General features: G+C 39.1%; 1 protein-coding gene across 1 annotated transcript; it reads right to left on the bottom strand.

The window, feature by feature from the left end:
• Nucleotides 1–5985: 5985 nt before the first annotated feature.
• Nucleotides 5986–17058, bottom strand: DR1 (down-regulator of transcription 1). Its single transcript, XM_003208699.5, has 3 exons — nucleotides 16398–17058; nucleotides 11369–11532; nucleotides 5986–8109 (listed from the first exon to the last, which is right to left on the bottom strand). The coding sequence occupies exons 1-3, from the start codon at nucleotides 16615–16617 to the stop codon at nucleotides 7963–7965; spliced, it is 531 nt and encodes a 176-aa protein (XP_003208747.2). The 5' UTR covers nucleotides 16618–17058; the 3' UTR covers nucleotides 5986–7962.
• Between the last annotated feature and the right edge of the window lie 149 nt (nucleotides 17059–17207).

The following is a 17207-nucleotide window of genomic DNA, read 5'->3' on the forward strand; positions in this document are numbered from 1 at the left end:
TGGTGCCTTGAGATCTCCATCTAACACAAGTCTTCTCCATTCTCCCACCAACTTCATGTACATTTCCCTATACTAAAAGAATATTAAACTAAGTGTCTAGCAAGAGGAATTAGGTGAATAGGAATGGTCAGTTCTCATCAACAACCTATTTCACAAACACTACATTATCTACAGGCATAAAGATTATTAGTGCCAGGATAATAAACCAAGACATGCATAGCAACTTCCACCTATGTTGGTCAGCCAGCTGCTTTCAAGGAGAACATAACAGATTAATGTCTGTAATCAATACTGAAACACGGAGAGTCTGTCAGGGTATTAATTCAAGGTGCAGGAAAACGAGTGAAGGAATGAGCAGCTACAGATCAACACCACACGTCTTTAGGCTTGTTAAAATATTTAACATCTGATTCAATCGTGTTCAGAAAAAATGTATTTACATTTGTGCAAAACCTGGCATAAAATGTGATCATAGTCAATATTCCGGGTCAGTAGTCTCCTTACAGGAACTTTAAGCCACAGCTGTGCCGGTACCACCCCTCGCACCAGCAGCAGTACCAGACTCCCAGCTGAAACCATTCTCTGAGCCTGACAGCCACCTGCCGGCAGTCAGCGGAACGAGCAGGGGAACAATACCGACCCGTTTCTGCTGTAGCCCACCAGATCCCGTTTCGTTGAATCGGTATCAGCTGCATTAATTTGAAACTCAGAGGGGCAGTGAGCCCTCGGCTGCCCTACCTGGCACACCGCTGCAGCCTCAGCTTCTCTCCTCCGCAGGGCCTCCTCTCAGCCGTCAGCAGCTCGCTCTCAAAGGGTCCTTCCTTTGTTATTATAAGCCTGTGGTGGTACCTCCTTTTCTCATGAGAAAGTGGATGTCCAAGTTGCATAACAAATTTGCATGAAAAAAATGGCAAACTATCAGAATATGGAAGGAAACTCAAGAGTAATCTGCATATCCAAGAGCATCCTCTTTTTTCCACTATTAATCATTTTTAAGAACAGGAATGTAAATAAACCAACACTGCCACTCATTTGTTTAAATGACATTCCTATTCTATGCAGCAATTACCTCCCCAAATCTTTCTCTCACATTAATTAAAAAAAAAAAAAAAAAAAAAATTACAACTCTGTTCATCTTTTCTTCCAAGGTGGGATTCCAACCAGAGCCTGTCTACCTACATTTAAGCAATCCAAATAGACAAAGCAAAAAATAAGCCATTTGTCACACACACAGAAATACTTTTCTTCCTATACATCACATTTTTTGAGCTATATTTAGCTAAGTTTCAAGACCAACATCTGCTCTTTGGACTTGAGATGCAGATCAGATAGAAAGGTAGCGAACTGAGCACTGGGTAATAGGTGCTTTTCCTTCATCTTTAACACCACTGGTTTTCTCCCATACAAATACTGGGAAAGTAATGATAGACTCAATCTTAAAAAAAAATAAATAAATAAAAAAATCAAGTATTAAGTTAAGCAAAGAACTAAGAACAGAACTTAATTACAGGTTCTGTCTGGCTTCAACACATTATCCACATAAATTTGCCTTTATAGTTTGCTAATTAGACCATATACATGGCCCTGAAACCCACACAGCTCAACCTCTGGAGCAGAGCCTGAGGCCAGCATAGCTCTTGCCAATTAGCCTGGCAAATGAGCTGCCTGTTGAAGAAGCTCACAAATGAGTTCCCCACCTGGGGAGCTGGCATGGAAGAGGCCACACGGGATCCTCCCAGTCATACAACAGCAACCTATAAGCCACATTCTCAACAAACCCAAGGGACTTTGTATTTTCCTTTTAAATTCAAAACCATCAAAATTGCAAGAGGTTTGCTACCTTCACCATTGACTTACAGTATCATTATTCCACAATCAGCTTTGAAAATTCAAAAGTACTGGAAAGAGTGACCCTTAGCTCTAATACTAACTATATATATATACAAATATATATAAAAGGCTTTAAGTCTCGTTTTCAAAATCTGTCCTTTTGATTCTCTAGTATCTAAAATCATGCAAGCACCAAATCAAATGCAGAATTCTCTACTCATTTTACCTTGTTGCATGTTGACTTACCTGTACATAAAGCTCAACAGCTACTCAAAGTCTTCAACAGCCAAGTCCACAAAAAAGTTACCAAGTCAAAAATTTAAGAACTAACCTGACTCTCTTGGTTGGAATTTGTACGTTACAAAATTGGAATTGGAAGCTACAAAAGTATATCTGAACACAGATGCATAAGAAAATATTTCAGCATTCAGAAGCTTTATTCTGAGTTCTTAAAGAGAACTAACTAACTAAAAGAGATCTAAAGCATGCTCTCATAACATTACAGTCAATACTGGGGATCTCATTTTAGGACAATGTCCAGTTCTCAATCCCTTTCTCATCTGATTAAAGAAAAACTTCTTAAAACAATGATAAGTCTTTGTCCAAAGAGAACTGGTACCACAGTTCTTCCCTCATGACTGATTCACGTCCTGGAACCTTTTCATCTATAAAGGGAGGCCGAGTAAACGTTTCTACCTGTTCTTGATATATTCTGCCACATGCTGAAATGGACCATTTCTATTTGTGCTCATGCTGTTCTGCACCCATTTGGGTACAGAAGCTCATCACTTCATCACTGAAATTCAGTTAATAAATGTTCATCATCTTCCTGAAAGAAAAGCTCAAATGGTGATTTTGGTCTCAGAACATCAACACTCAAAGCAGATAACACAATTTTCCAACATTTTGAGAAAGATGAACTCACCAACAGCAGTTACAGACAATTTAGCCCTATGTTATCACATCCTGCAGACAGATATGATTATGTACTTTTTTCCACATTTGGTCCAAAATGTATCCTTGTATGTATGTATGTATGATTTTAATGATATTATGTAACACTTCACAGTAATCAAAAGAAAGAAAGGCTGCTGGGGATGAGCCACTGCTTATGGAATCTCCAGCTATGGAAAGTAACCCTCTGCAACAACAGCCTTAGAGAACTCAGGCAGCAGCTGCAGATTTTGGCTGCCGTGCAAGAAGGCCTGCACGATGCAGGAGATGCTTGGGAAGAGGTTGATCCCTGGTTGCCACAGCACTCAGCAGGAGAAAAATCTTCATGAAAAGGGCTAGACGAATTACCTTGGGGCATCTACCTTACATTTCAGATCCTCAGAGCAGTGAGAGTGGAAAGTCAGTACTAATTTCAGGGAAGAAAAATCAGGACTACCTAAACTTATTTCCTATTTGTAAAGCCTTAGCTTGGTTTAATCAAACTTTATTAGAACTAAACATTTGAAAAACAACATAATAACCATTCAAAAACTGAAAAAAAAAAAACCTTGTAAAACTAAAAACGTTTCCCACAATTTCAAGTTTTACAACATTCCCATATACTGTAAGCAAAAAACAGTTATTCATAATTTAAGGATAATGAGTTCAGCAGCCCCAGACAACTAAATTACTGTAAGTATAGAATACAGAACAGAATCAGAGAATACAGAAAACATGTGTATGTTCTTAAACATGTAAATATATTTTAAAGTACATGTAAATATATTCTAAACTACTCTTTATTTAAAAGATCTGAATTTTACTTGCATGAAAAATAATCACTCATACATGAAATTTTGCATCAGTTTGCTGCTTGCATTATAGCAGAAAAAACATCTTTTTCTGTGCTCATATTCCTCCTTCCTCACACAAATTTTGGAATAATTTTGAAAATGGTCTCCTTTACAGCAGGACAGGATGGTGGATACCATCAGATTTCTTACGTTGCTGTCAGCATTCCCATAAATTTAGTTTTCTTTCACAGACTACACTGCTATCTCAGAAAACCTAAATTTGTACACAAAACAAAAGAACATGGAATTTTATTTCTAATTGAGCTGTGGGTTTTCACTCTGTAGGTGACAGAATGAAACCTGAACACAATGTCAATCAAACTGAGTCCTGCCCCATAACCAACAATCTTAAGTACTGTGCTATTGCAAATAAATACTTTCATCTCCGACAATGACTTTCAGAACAAGCCTGTTTGTCTTTCCAATTACTTACTCTCTCTAAATGAGTCACCATTCCTTGAGTTTGACATGATGATAACAACATCTTGTACCTCTGCATGGTGCAGCACCTTTTAGTTTTGTAACTTGTGAAAGTATTACCTTCAAAGCACAGCACAGACTGTTCAGATATTGACATTATTTCAACGGGCAGCAGGACACTGCCCAAACCTAATTAATACCCATATAGCGCTTTGGAAATGTATAAAAGTTTATAATAACTGACCAGTAACCAGTAACAGTACTGGACTAAAACCAAAACTGGATAGTGAAATAATTTCTATTGAAATGGGTATGGAAATCATTGTAAGGTATACCACACATCAGTATGGCTCCAAATGCATTAATTAATCTAGCTGCCAGCAAAGGAGGGGAGGGGATAAATCAAATGCAGACCTTGCACGGTGACAATTCTGCCTCAACCAAATGAAAACAGAGTTCATTGCCTTTGCTTTAAGTTCGTTCTTCTTTTCTCACAAAGAAACACGTTTTATTATTATAAAGATTAATCACATGAACATTCAACCTTAAAACTAAATGTATTCTCTGATTTAATATGCTTCTTATAAATCGTAATCCCACATATATAAGGCATAGTAACTCTTACATTTCTTTTCTTTACTTTAAATGGGAAAAGTGTCCATTCTTACCTGAACATTTGCTTCAGGCTGTGGGATAGAAGTCTTCATTCTGTATTCCTGTAGTTGACATTACAATAAAACACTGCCATGAGTCAAAAACAAATTTCCCCTTTCCCAACAAACAAAACATCATCTGAAATGCATTTCTTCTTTATATTATTCAGATTTATACCAGGGCTATCCATACAGCAAAACCCACATTGTTGGATACATGACCGATAAGTGTAGAGGATTTGGCATATCAATACAGGAGAATCCTTGCTTTGCTGGATGCACAAATGATTGATGCACGGGAATTGCTGCACCTGGTTAGATTCGTTGTCTCATCATTTTGCTGCAAAACCTTCGTTGCATTCTAGCGCAGGTGCACAGAACAGAATCACTTCCAAGTCAAGCATTCAATGGATCTATTCCTTCCCAGAACTGTATCACCCTAGCATACTTGTTACCTCATTTACACATCTGCAATGTGATACAGATATACAACTTCATTAAAAGAGCAAAAGAAAGCCTTTACAAGAAAGTCAGTTAGTGAAAGCACTCTGAAACAGACTGTCAGAATAATTATGGAAAACCCACTGATGATCTAATGAACGCAACATTTAAGGAAGACACATCATTACATGTTTCTTCTGAGACAGAGCAACCACGCAGTTTAATAATCCAATTTACGCTTTAAATACTGCAGTATCAAAACTCAGCAGTACCATAAATTCACAAATCTCATCTTCACTGAAAAGCAAGCATATGGAAGCACAAGAGCAAAGTAATACAAAATTCCTAAATTTACTGAATGACCATTGAAGATTCTCCCATCTGCTACCACTAGTTGACTTTTCATCCCTAAGCTGAAATGCCTGAATAAATGAATCGGTCTCAAAATTTAAGCAAGACTATCTACGTAAAATCAGTTCAACAGAAAACAAACATACATTCTTATTTCCCCAGTCTCTGTCTGTGGTCTTCCCTTTGAAATACTTTCAGTTCTAACGGGAGGTTACCCGATCTACAGGACTTGGGGCCAACTTTCCAAGTCATGAAGGTTAGCTTATAAAAATGCATATATACAAAATGCAATTCCCAAGAAAGTAAAACAACGCCAGAAATATTTCTGGAAGTACATAACAACCCCAGTGAACAGCAATGCCATCCAGCAGCACTCAGGTTGAAAAGTCTTTGGCCACAAAGAGTTTTCAGTGGGTCAAATAACAAGAGAGCTTAAGTAGTCTTAAATTTCTTCTTTATAAATGCAATGAAGAAGGCAGACTATTCATTAAATATAAAAACAGTTTTATAAAAACACATCAGAATTTTATTGCTTGAAGAATACAGCATATGAAAAAAGCACAAGAATGTCCAAAAGAAAGGTCACAAGGATCCAAACATATTACACCACACATACCAGATGCAGTAAAATGTTAACCTGAATTCTGCATCAGAAAACAAAGGGGTGAAAATATACCTAATATTATGTAAAAGAAAAAGACTCATTTAAAATAGAAAGGTGTGAAGGTGTTACAGTACAAATTAGAAAAGCCAACACTGCACATTAACATTGTATCACTAGACTAGATTTTCTACCTTTGGTACTTAAACCTTCACAGAAAACCACTTCCTTAATCAAACCTTGCCTAACACATATCTTATAGTAGCTGTGAAAGGTTTTTCATTCATTTTAACTTAAACATTAAAATACGTTTCTGAGTTTTCACTGCATGAATGCATTTAAAGAAGTGTTCACATTTACTCTATATGAAACTTAATGCATCTCATACTTAAAAGTCACTAAGGGACTCAGACCTGACTATATGCCAATTGTATCTTGTTCAGATCATTATGTAAAAATGGACATGATGTTTTCCATTTATATCCTTACACAAACAGACTTGCTGCCCTCCTCAGGATCTGTGACTAGAGCAACCTGCTGAGGTCTTAGGTTAAAATAAACAAACTGCATTATTACAGAGCTATGAGATCATCTACAGCAGTATGCAAGTGGCTTTTCTAGTCTGCTCAGATTAGAGTACCAGAAGATATGCCAGTATTACTTCAAGTAACACATTAAAACCCAGTAATGGACACTACTGTGCTTTATTTCAACACAAAGAACAGCCGCTCATCCATTAATCAACAGAATTTTCAAATCAGCTATCAAAAGGACTACTACAGTTCTGTTCCATGTCTTACCGACCACTTTTGGGGAATATCTTGTCAAAAACCTGGACTTACCTACAAACCAATTTGAGTGATGAAAATGTTATCTTTCAAAGTATTTTAGTAATCCAGCGGCAACCTAGTGTGGAAAACATTAGCATTACGCTGACAACGATGACTTATCAAGGTTGAAAAAAATCCCTCTTTTATTATAAGCATGCTCTTAGCTTCAGCTTTTGCCTTCACAGGCTTGAATCATTCCCAGTTACATCAGTGGAACCAGAACAATTCTGTTTCATCGAGTTCCAGTTTTCTATTTCAACAATATGAACATATCTGGACTATGCAATAACATCAACAGTTAACATTAAATTGGAGCAAAACAATAAGAAGAGTTAGTTTCCCAAAACGGGCAGTCTTCGAAGTAAAATATTCAGTTGGGACTGACTGTCAAAGGATGTAGTAATAAAACCATGGGTTTATTTTTTTCCATCCCATGCCAAAAAGGATTCAATTTGTACAACTCCTATTAAACATACATTTTCACCAAGCTAGGAAAGATACTGTTTTCAAATTGTAACAAGTGTGGTATTCGAGCATTTATAATATTTATTGCCATATATATCCGCATTTTAAAAAGAACAAAGAATTCAAGACTGTACTATGCTGAACTTGACTTTTCCCCCATTAATGGTTTACCTCTACTGTACCACTCCCCCAAAAAACAATTAAAAATTCTAAGATTTGATAGTTTAGTTAAAAGGGAAGAAATGCAAATGTGGATTTAGAGCTTTTTGTATAAATCTCACTATATTTTATAAACTTGTTGTTTATTGTAACACTGTTTATTGATCAAATAAGTGACGCACTGCTATCTAAAATTTCCATATACACCATTAAAAATCCAAAGTCGATATGATACTGAACCTTAAATCTTCAAGAGTTCAAAAAAAGACAGTTTATACATGTACAGCACACAACAGCAGACACCCCTAGAATACCAACTGCCAGTCCATGATGCATACAAACTTACAGGTAAGCATTCATTTCACTGTTTTCATTGTGCAGGAAAAATATTTCTTAGTGAAGAACAGAAACCCAGCTGGTGAATTTCAGATATCATCTTCATCATCTTCATCCTGAGAAGATCCTGCCTGATTGGATGCACTGGCTGAGGCAGCAGCAAGCTGTGCCTGCTGAGCTGCTTGTTGCATCTGCAGCCACTCTTGCTGTGCCAGTTCTGCTTGCTGTTGTCTAGCCTAAAGACATGAATTTAATTGTTAAGGTCATACTATATAGCTTGTGAAGAATCTCTAGCACACCTTAGCTATAAAAGCAGTTTTATCTGCACTTGCAGATTCATTTTATATAGTTTTTTATTAACGGTGCACACAAAAACATGTCTAGAAATACCTTTATTATTTGTACTAGGTTGTTCAGCTATATTTGCTCTTCCTCTGAAGAGGCGAACATTTAGAGGATTGATACTTTCCAGAACAAGTACATTAGTCCATGCCTCTTTAGTTTCATTGTAAGGATTGTGCTGAACCTCTTACTAATGGAAAAATTAAGCAAGTCAGAGCAAGAAAAAAAATATATAGGGTTCAGTTTCAAGGCTTGTTAGCGTTCAACCACCGTTCAGAGATGAAAACAGTCCTACTCTGTTGATTACAAATAGAAAGTTTGCAATCACAAAGTCATCCAGTTGCATCCCTCCCCCACAACACATAGTATCACAAAAACAAAACAACAAAAACAAAACAACAAAAATAATCATGGAAATGAAGAAAGCCATTATCTTACTTTGCTAAGCCATCTTCGGAAAACAGAGCAATCTAAGCTCTTCTTAAATAAGGATAGGCAGGTTGAGATGTCTTTGTTACAGAAAGGTACATTATCTGTACTTCAAGGTACAAGATGTTCTAACCAAATCCTTCAAGTAGTTCACATAGTACCTTCCCATTTTCCCTATTTAGAGCTTTTTCTTGTTTTTCAGCAACTATTTTTGATTTCAACACTGTGTTAAAGTTTCAATTTCTGTTCTGAATGAACATTAGAAGAAAGTTTTTTAAATTAAAAGCCTTGAGTATCTTGCTCAAGTGTTCCTTTCTTTTTCCAATGCATCAACAAATCAGCTTTCCAGACTTCATGACACCAAAAGATGGTGCTTCAGAAAACAGTGATCAAAACCAGTTTACCTATTTAGTATACATGAAAAAAAGAAATCTTCCTATACTGTAAGAAGTGTCGCACTTTCTCAGCCCTGTTCAGCACTTCCCAACGAGGGCTTTTCAGTATTTCTAAGTGGTAGTCAAGTTAAAAAGGTTGAAAAACAAGACATTGTAAATTTGCAGCACCTGAACACATAGCAGAGGCATAAATATTGATCACATGCAAACTAACAATAGCCCTCCCCACTAACCTTGTTACAATTAAGTTTATTGTATATTCAGTGAAGCAATACACAGGAGCACATCAGCAATCAGAGGCTTGGCACTTCTCACTGGATGGATCATTTTGTCACTTTCTATCATTTACATCATTTATATGGAAAAATTCAAATTTCTTCTCTGAAAAGGTGGTCAGGCGCAGGAATGGGCTGCCCAGGGAGGTGGTGGAGACATCATTGTTGAATGTGCTCATGAAACATTTAGATGTGGTACTAAGGGATGTGGTTTAATGGAAGAAATATTGGCAGTAGGCGGATGGTTGGACTGGATGGCCTTGGAGGTCTTTTTAAACCTTGGTGATCCTAAGATTCCATGACCATTTTCTTAAGTCTTTTCAAAAACTGAAGCAATGAAAAATTCCACTGAGTTGTATGACTAAGAAGCCTTATCAGCTCCTGGGGTAAACTGAACTCATTTATTGAGCAACCCATTTACAAGGAACTTTATAAGCAATCTTTTGAGGGAAGCCTCAAAAAAAACCTCTTCTGTTGATGACCTCATCTTACAGATACTTTTAGACATGCGTAAATATCAGGAGGAACAATCAGACTGACTTCAAATATTCACTATCATCCTAGTACAGACTTAAGTATAAATCAATTATGCTTAATTTAAGTAAATTAAGTATAATTTAATATAATATTAAGTAATATTTGCCACATTGTAACATAATACTTTTAAAAATCATATAAAAATCAACACAATTTTGTTAAACCAGCATGTATTGTCTTACATGTATTGTCTGGCATTAAGGCACAGTATTATAGAATAAATAAAAAAAACCCACAAACATATTTCACGTGGTCAATTCTGTATATAAAATGTGGCCTACAGAAGTTAGCAATGGTTTTAGCATTCTTGTTTTATGTTACTTAGGAGGTTGTACCCCCTCAACTATCTTTGTTGTTCTATATACCTATCATTATTTTGTAGACTATACAAAGTTTTTGAACAATATTTAAAAACAAAAAAACACAAATCAAGCTGACTATTATATATAAATCAAACCTTAAATCAGAAGCAGCCATATTGGCCTTTCTAATAGTAGTACAATCAAAAAAAGTCCTAACTTGATCAATGCATGCTGACAAGAGCCTTATGCATGCTGAAGCTTTACTTGGCAAAAAAATTAATCATGCAAATAAGATTAACATAGTTGGCACCTTATAACAGAAAACCAACAGTTATGAAGTGTCTCAGCATGATACAAGTATAGTTAAGTGGTGGGAAAGGAGGTCATAGTAATCAGGCATAGTAACAACTGAATAAGCATTTTCAGAGGAAATAAAATCATGTAAATAGAGAAAACAAGACTCATGGATTGGGTAAGAAAAAACAGAAAGCAAAGATTATTTTCACATAATTTAGTTTAGAGAAAGACTCTCTTGTCATACTGAGAATAAGACAGAAAGACAGCGTAGAAGGATAAATAAAATTAGCTTTTAGTTGTTTAAACTTGGAAATGTTTACTATCAGGTAAAGCTGGGATGAAGGAGTATTTGCAGGCAAATTCTCTTCCTGTGCTTCAACTGCCTCCTTAAAAATTTACGCATGAATTAACTCAAATAGAATCTTGCCACAAGTAAATAAAGATGAGAAAGGACAAATTAGAATTTTTTTAAACAATTAATTGTTTCTTTCAAAGCCTCAGTGATTTGTGCACTGATGGCCACAAACAGAAGAGATATTCATGTTTTAAATGCAATTTTTAAAAATGGTAATTCTTAGAACGGCACCTCCATTTTCTATTTCCTCAGCTAAGTAGTTCTTAATGTATTACTATAATAGAATGGAAGTACCTGTCTCAGTAGTAGGGAAGGAAAAAAATCCTAAATCTAGAGCATAAAATTTGTATGTGTCAAATTGCAGGAATAACCACAAACAGTATCTTAATGACCTGGATTTCTGTAATACAAACAGGACAAGAAGATCAATAGCACCTTGGATGCTACAGCAGTCAACAAGGAAAGGAATACTTCTAGGTGTGTGGACACGTTTCTGCAGCATTAGACCCACCACATTAATTATTACAATCTCATCTGTGTAAGTGCTGTACTGCTTCACTTACTTTTGCAAATAATTCCTGTTGCTGCCTTAGAAGCTCTTCTTCCGGAATGCCGAGGTTTTCCAAGCGTGAACTGGCCTTTCTTCTCTTTAGTGCTACGGTTTTGCATTCTTGCAAGACTTCTTTTACTTCACTGATATAGGAGCCAAAGCCCAAGCTTTCTAGTGCTAGAAAAAATAAACCATTTGTCTTTTAGAAAGCTTTTGATATCAGATACCAACATACATTTACACTAAACATACATTTCTAAAAAACAGAAGGCGTTTGATCATTTTTCTGTCATTTGGTGATGAAAAGCTGTGTTCATGAGAACATCTGACAGCTAATCTCCCTGCCTCTTCTCCTATGCCCTCTAAAGAGTGCATGCTAGAAATATAAAGTTTACTGAAGTGCAAGAAGTCCTGGCTTGCAAAGCACTCAGGACTCCCAGATTCATTTTGCTAGAGAGGCATTACAGTTAGAAGGCTTCCATCTTCATGTTCTGCATATCAGATTCAAACATAAACTACAGAAACCAAGATGCCCCTCCTATATGAATGGTGATCCATTAACCTCTCAGTGATTCTATCTTTCATTTCTGTTGCAAGTCTTCAGAAAAAGTTAAATCATCTACCTGTAACCGAGAAAACTTTCATTAAGACAGAAATAATAAACATAACCATAGAAATATGCTTTAGCTTTGTATCTGAATATCTGAATTCATTTTCTAGATGCCAGCAAGCTAGAGATGCGTATTTTACATTTATAGATACATACAACTCCTTATTGTTTTGGAATGGAAATCCTCGTATTTATCACATTCAGAAGCTAAAACACAGCATTTTAACCTGCCCAAGGAGATCTGAAGTATAGCTGTATTCTGCAACAGTTTTTAAAGGTTAAGAAAGGTTAAAAGCAAAACAGGCAGAACATATGATAAAAGGCATATTTTGATGTGCCACTTGCTACCATATGCCTCCACACACACACACACACACACACACACACACCCCCCAAAGCAGAACCTAAAACAGAACAGGCTAGCAATATTACACAGATACCAACTACTTAGAAAAAAGCCCCACTTTCATTCAGCACCCAGTTCACTTCCAGTAGTTACACAAGTCTGAGTTTTCTTTATAGAATGATACTTGTTTTAATATCTATCTTACTTTATTTCAACCTTACGTAATAAGCTTTCCAAGAAATCACACTAAAATAAACTACATAACAGTAAATATGAACAACATTATAGACAAACTCCGATTTACAGTAAGTCAGACTACTTTTTAACATGTTTCTAAGTGCCCTTTTCCTACCCGTAACTGAGGGGCATGCCATCACAGTAACACAAAACCACTCTGTAAACTTGCGGCTTCCAACACATGCAAGGAGATGATTAATGCACTGCCTTCAATCTAGGAGCACACTGCAGCAGGACTGCCATGCTTTTAAGAGATTTGGCAAGCATTTTGCAGATGACTTTACATAATACCTATTTCTTAAGAAAAATGAAGTTAAGAGACAAACCAATTTAGAGATAATTAAATTACTCTAGACAGCATGCCAGTTCAACCTCAGCCCACGCAGACACTGGAACCATTTCAAATTAGTCCACAGTTTCTATGAGAAACACCAAAAGCCTTCTCTAACCTGTTTAATACAGTCTCAGCAGAGAGGAAGCAAACATGTCTCACGGTGCAGAACTGGTTCTCTAAGAAGCCTATTAATATTAAGGAACTCACTTAATTTTAAAATGTAAACAGTAAATTTACTCAACTATTTCAAACTCAAAGCTTTTCCTTTTTAACATTAAGATGTTAAGAACTCTGCAAATCGAACTTCACTAAGATGAACTATCACAGTGAATACACAGATGGTCACCAAAAGTATACTGATAGATCAGGCTTGGCAATCTGCTGCACTAGAGTATGAGCAGCAGCCCAAATCAACAGCAAGTTGTATGTGCAACTTAAGAGAATGGAAATTAACGGAAAGAAATTATAGTTACATACTTGAATCTAACATACAGAAAAGATGCAAAAGAAAAGTGTGATGTAACTGTGACAGATTCATACAACAGTTCAATACAGTAATAACATTATGCCTGCTGCAAAGAAATGCTACTGGCAGTGAAACATCTTCAGGATTTCACTCTCTTCAAACATACTGTGGCTTTACGGAGCACATGCACGGAAGGAATAAGCCTCTGTCTCTTTCTAAAGAAAGATATATCTTTCTGAGTACTATTCAGCATGCTGAATAAATGTCTACCTGAGCAGAACTACCCATTCACCAAAATCCAGAATCATTCTATTTCCAGAGTGTTAAGTCTACACATCTATCCAGGCTGCTGAAAATTTGATATATTACAGATGTTAGAACAATCCTACAAAATTTCAAAAGCTGGATCCCAAAACACAGTGCTTTTGAAAGGTAAGGAGAAGGAAACTTTTACAGATGTCAAATCACACCTGCCCTTTTTCTTCAGCTTCCTCCCATTCTTAAAGACTGCATGAAGACAAAGATGTCTGATTAATCCATTAAGCATAACCACTTGTAGTTCTACATTTGTTTTTAATATAATCAGGTCACTCGTATCTGAGATGTTTATCTTCATAGCCCTTCCAAAATAAAGTAACTTCCAAAGTGAAAACTCAAGTTTTTTACATTAAAGCATTAACTAAACAGTGCCAATATCCTAACAGCCCATGAAGAGAGGCTACAGGATGTGTCATCAATTCTCAGCCCACCTCAGCACATCTCAGCTTCAAATAGACAAAGTAATCCAAGCAATCAGCTTCAAAAAATGGTGATTTCCTATGCACCACGTTCAGAATCCAACAGAAGGCCAGCTTTTCAGAAAGCCCACCTCACCACAACTTGCAGAGTTAACAAGTGAGCCTATTTTCTGCTTCCACAGCTGGTCTCAGTGTCTCTAACTGCTGCAAAAGCTCTCCACCTCCACTCAGACCATGACAGCCCTGAAGTCTTTGGGCACTCTCCAGGAGGCAGATGCACACTTTATCATTAGTGGTGAGCGCTTGGCTCAGTCCAAGTAAATCTATCACACCAGATCTCCCTCAGGATGCAGGAAGCCTCTGCTTTTCGTTCCCTATGCTGTCCGTAGGCACTGTGCCAGTCAAGTGTTTGTGTTACCACACAAAAGAACATTGCAAGGACTTCACTCATCTGAAACAACCCAGCAGTGTGAGGGAAAGCATTCCAGCCCAGTATGTGGCCATGCAGCCATTTCTTCCTACTGCAATGGCGTGTCCTCTGTATCACTGCTCCAGACAGGGAACTACAACAACGAAGCCGCAGTTTCAGATTAATTCTGACACAGCCCAGTGGCAGGATGTCACCAGCTGGAAGGGTGCCTCCTTCTTCTCTTTTCCCCTAGTCCTTGCTTCTAACCTAGCAACCTCTTGTTCACAGAAACAATCATATCAGCAACCTCACGTGACAGTGAACTATCTTCCCTGATGGCCAAGTTTTCACAAAGCCAGTGTCAGAGAAGAGACACTACATCCAGCTCTAGAGAGGATGCAAAAGGATTCCTGTCGCCAGCAGCCTGTTCAGCTGTGATGCGATATCCATATAATTTCTAAGGGAGTTGACTGAAGCCATTAAAAGGACTGGGTTAACTTAATGATTACAACAAACATATATTTCAACTACTGAATTTGTTAGCATTGTGGAGATGAAGCTATATTAAGGTAAGTTAAAGCAGCAAATATCTACAGTGTCTGAATGCCAATGGAAATGTTGATATGCTATGCCTCTGTACACATCTCTGCTGCCTGCAGAACGAACAGCCTGGATCGTCACCCTTGAAATGAGTACCAACTGCTAACTGACCACATCTGGAAGAAGCACAACCACATTGCTGCAGGTGAGGAGAGCAGTAAATCCAGGAACAATCCCTTCCACCTCAGAAGCATCATCTCTCTCCAGAGTGTTCATCAGCAATATTTGACTAAAATGGACAGACCTAATACAAAAGCAATTTTCAAACACAATAACACAGAGCTCAACAAAATACTTGTGTGCATATCATTAGCAGTTGGTCTCCAACCACGTATACGTAAATTGCTTTCAATCTGTTATCAAATTGCTGTCCGTAATCCTGTCAAGTAATTGAAACTCTTCTGGTGAGCAAGCCAGGAACAGCGAAAGAAAAACATTTTGACTGCTTATCAACAGAAAATCTTATTATTTTGTTTCTTAAACTAACTTGACACCATTACAATGTTGGGAATACCTCTATGGCAAATACTACTGCCAAGAGCTCTACCAAACAACGGGGATCCAGGGATCAATGTTATCAATTTGTTTGCAGCAGACACTGGTATCAACAACCACTACTTCAGCAGCAAAGTGAATGGTTCCTGATAAAAGATGCTTGCTGTAGACTTACACACGAGGCAAGGAACCTCCCTACTCATTGCCGAACATAAAGAAAAGCAAACGAGATGTACTGAGAAAACTTTCTGTCAACAAGGCGAAGTAGGAGGCAACAGCTGAGCACGACACAAAGGAATATATCATTATTATGTATTTCCCACAACAGATAGGAATAGCTGATTTTAAATGATCAAATTCCAAAGACTTTCCAGGCAAAGTATCTCACTTTTTATGGAATCCATGCAAGGAGACTAAGCCCCACATGCCCAATCACGGGCCTTTTGTCAGTCTCCTTAGAAAGGCACTCAATAAGCTCAGAACCTGAAATACACAGTAAGAGAAAGCTGCACTGCCATTGCAAAGAGCAGCCCTCGTATCACGAGCCTGAAAAAGACTGCTGGACTCAGAGACCTCCCTTCGGGTATCACACTTCTCTGAACGACAAGACGAGAGCCGGTGCCGAGCACACAGCCATCTCTCAAATCAAAGAGCGTTTCCTCACAAGGCACCGACCGGCCGGACCACACATTGCGTCCCCAAGGCCCTTATGGCTCTCCTGTTGTCTCTCACACCGTCAGAGGACAGCACGAAGGAGAAGCTGAGCAGAACAGGCGCGGCCCACGGCACGGTGCTGCCGGAAGCTCACCTTGTATGACATGCTCTGGGGATATGGTCTTCTTCTCCGACTTGTTGCAGATCTCATTGGCCTCAGAGGAGATGAGGTGGATAAACTCCGTGCAGCAGTTGACCACCAGTTCCCGGGCATCGTTTGCCACGCGGACGTTGGGGAGCGTCTCCTTGATCATCTTGTTGATGGCAGCCCTGGGGATGGTGAGGTCGTCGTCGTTACCCGACGACGAGGCCATCCTCGCCGCCACCGGCCCCCGAGGGCCGCCCCGCCCCGCTCCCGCGCTCTCGAGCAGTGCTCGGCCCCCGCGCGGAGCTGCAGCGTGTGGGAACCGGCGAGGTTAAGCGGGAGGCGACGCGGCCGGCACCGGGCGAGGGTAACGAAGAGCAACGGGCAAGCAGCTGCCGACGAGGCGCCGGGACGCGGGGCCGGGAAGCGCTGCTTGGGCTCAGGGCTCCCTTGGCCGCGGCGCCTGCCACTGCCGCCTCCGCCACATCCTCCGGGGCGCCGGCGCCTTATGAGCGATCTGAGGGAAGGCGAGCCCCGGAGCACCGGCGCGGCAGGACTCCTTCCTCCTGGGCGGCGGCGCCGGTAAAGGCTGCCGCGAGACGGAAACGGACCCTCTACGGGCTCGACCTGCGCGCAGCGCCGCTTCCGCCGGAAGTCGGAACGCGCTTCCGCCGCTCGGCTCCTCCCCCTTCTCCAGCGTGCACCGGAAGTGCTGGGGGCACGAGGCCGTGCCACGTGCGCGCGGCGAGGTGCGCGGCGCTGCCTGAAGCGGGCCGTGGTGCGGCCGCCGACATTGGCAGTCAGCAGGAAACGCGCAGA

This window comes from Meleagris gallopavo, chromosome 10, assembly GCF_905368555.1.
Source record: "Meleagris gallopavo chromosome 10, MGAL_WU_HG_1.1, whole genome shotgun sequence".
Taxonomy (NCBI): domain Eukaryota; kingdom Metazoa; phylum Chordata; class Aves; order Galliformes; family Phasianidae; genus Meleagris; species Meleagris gallopavo.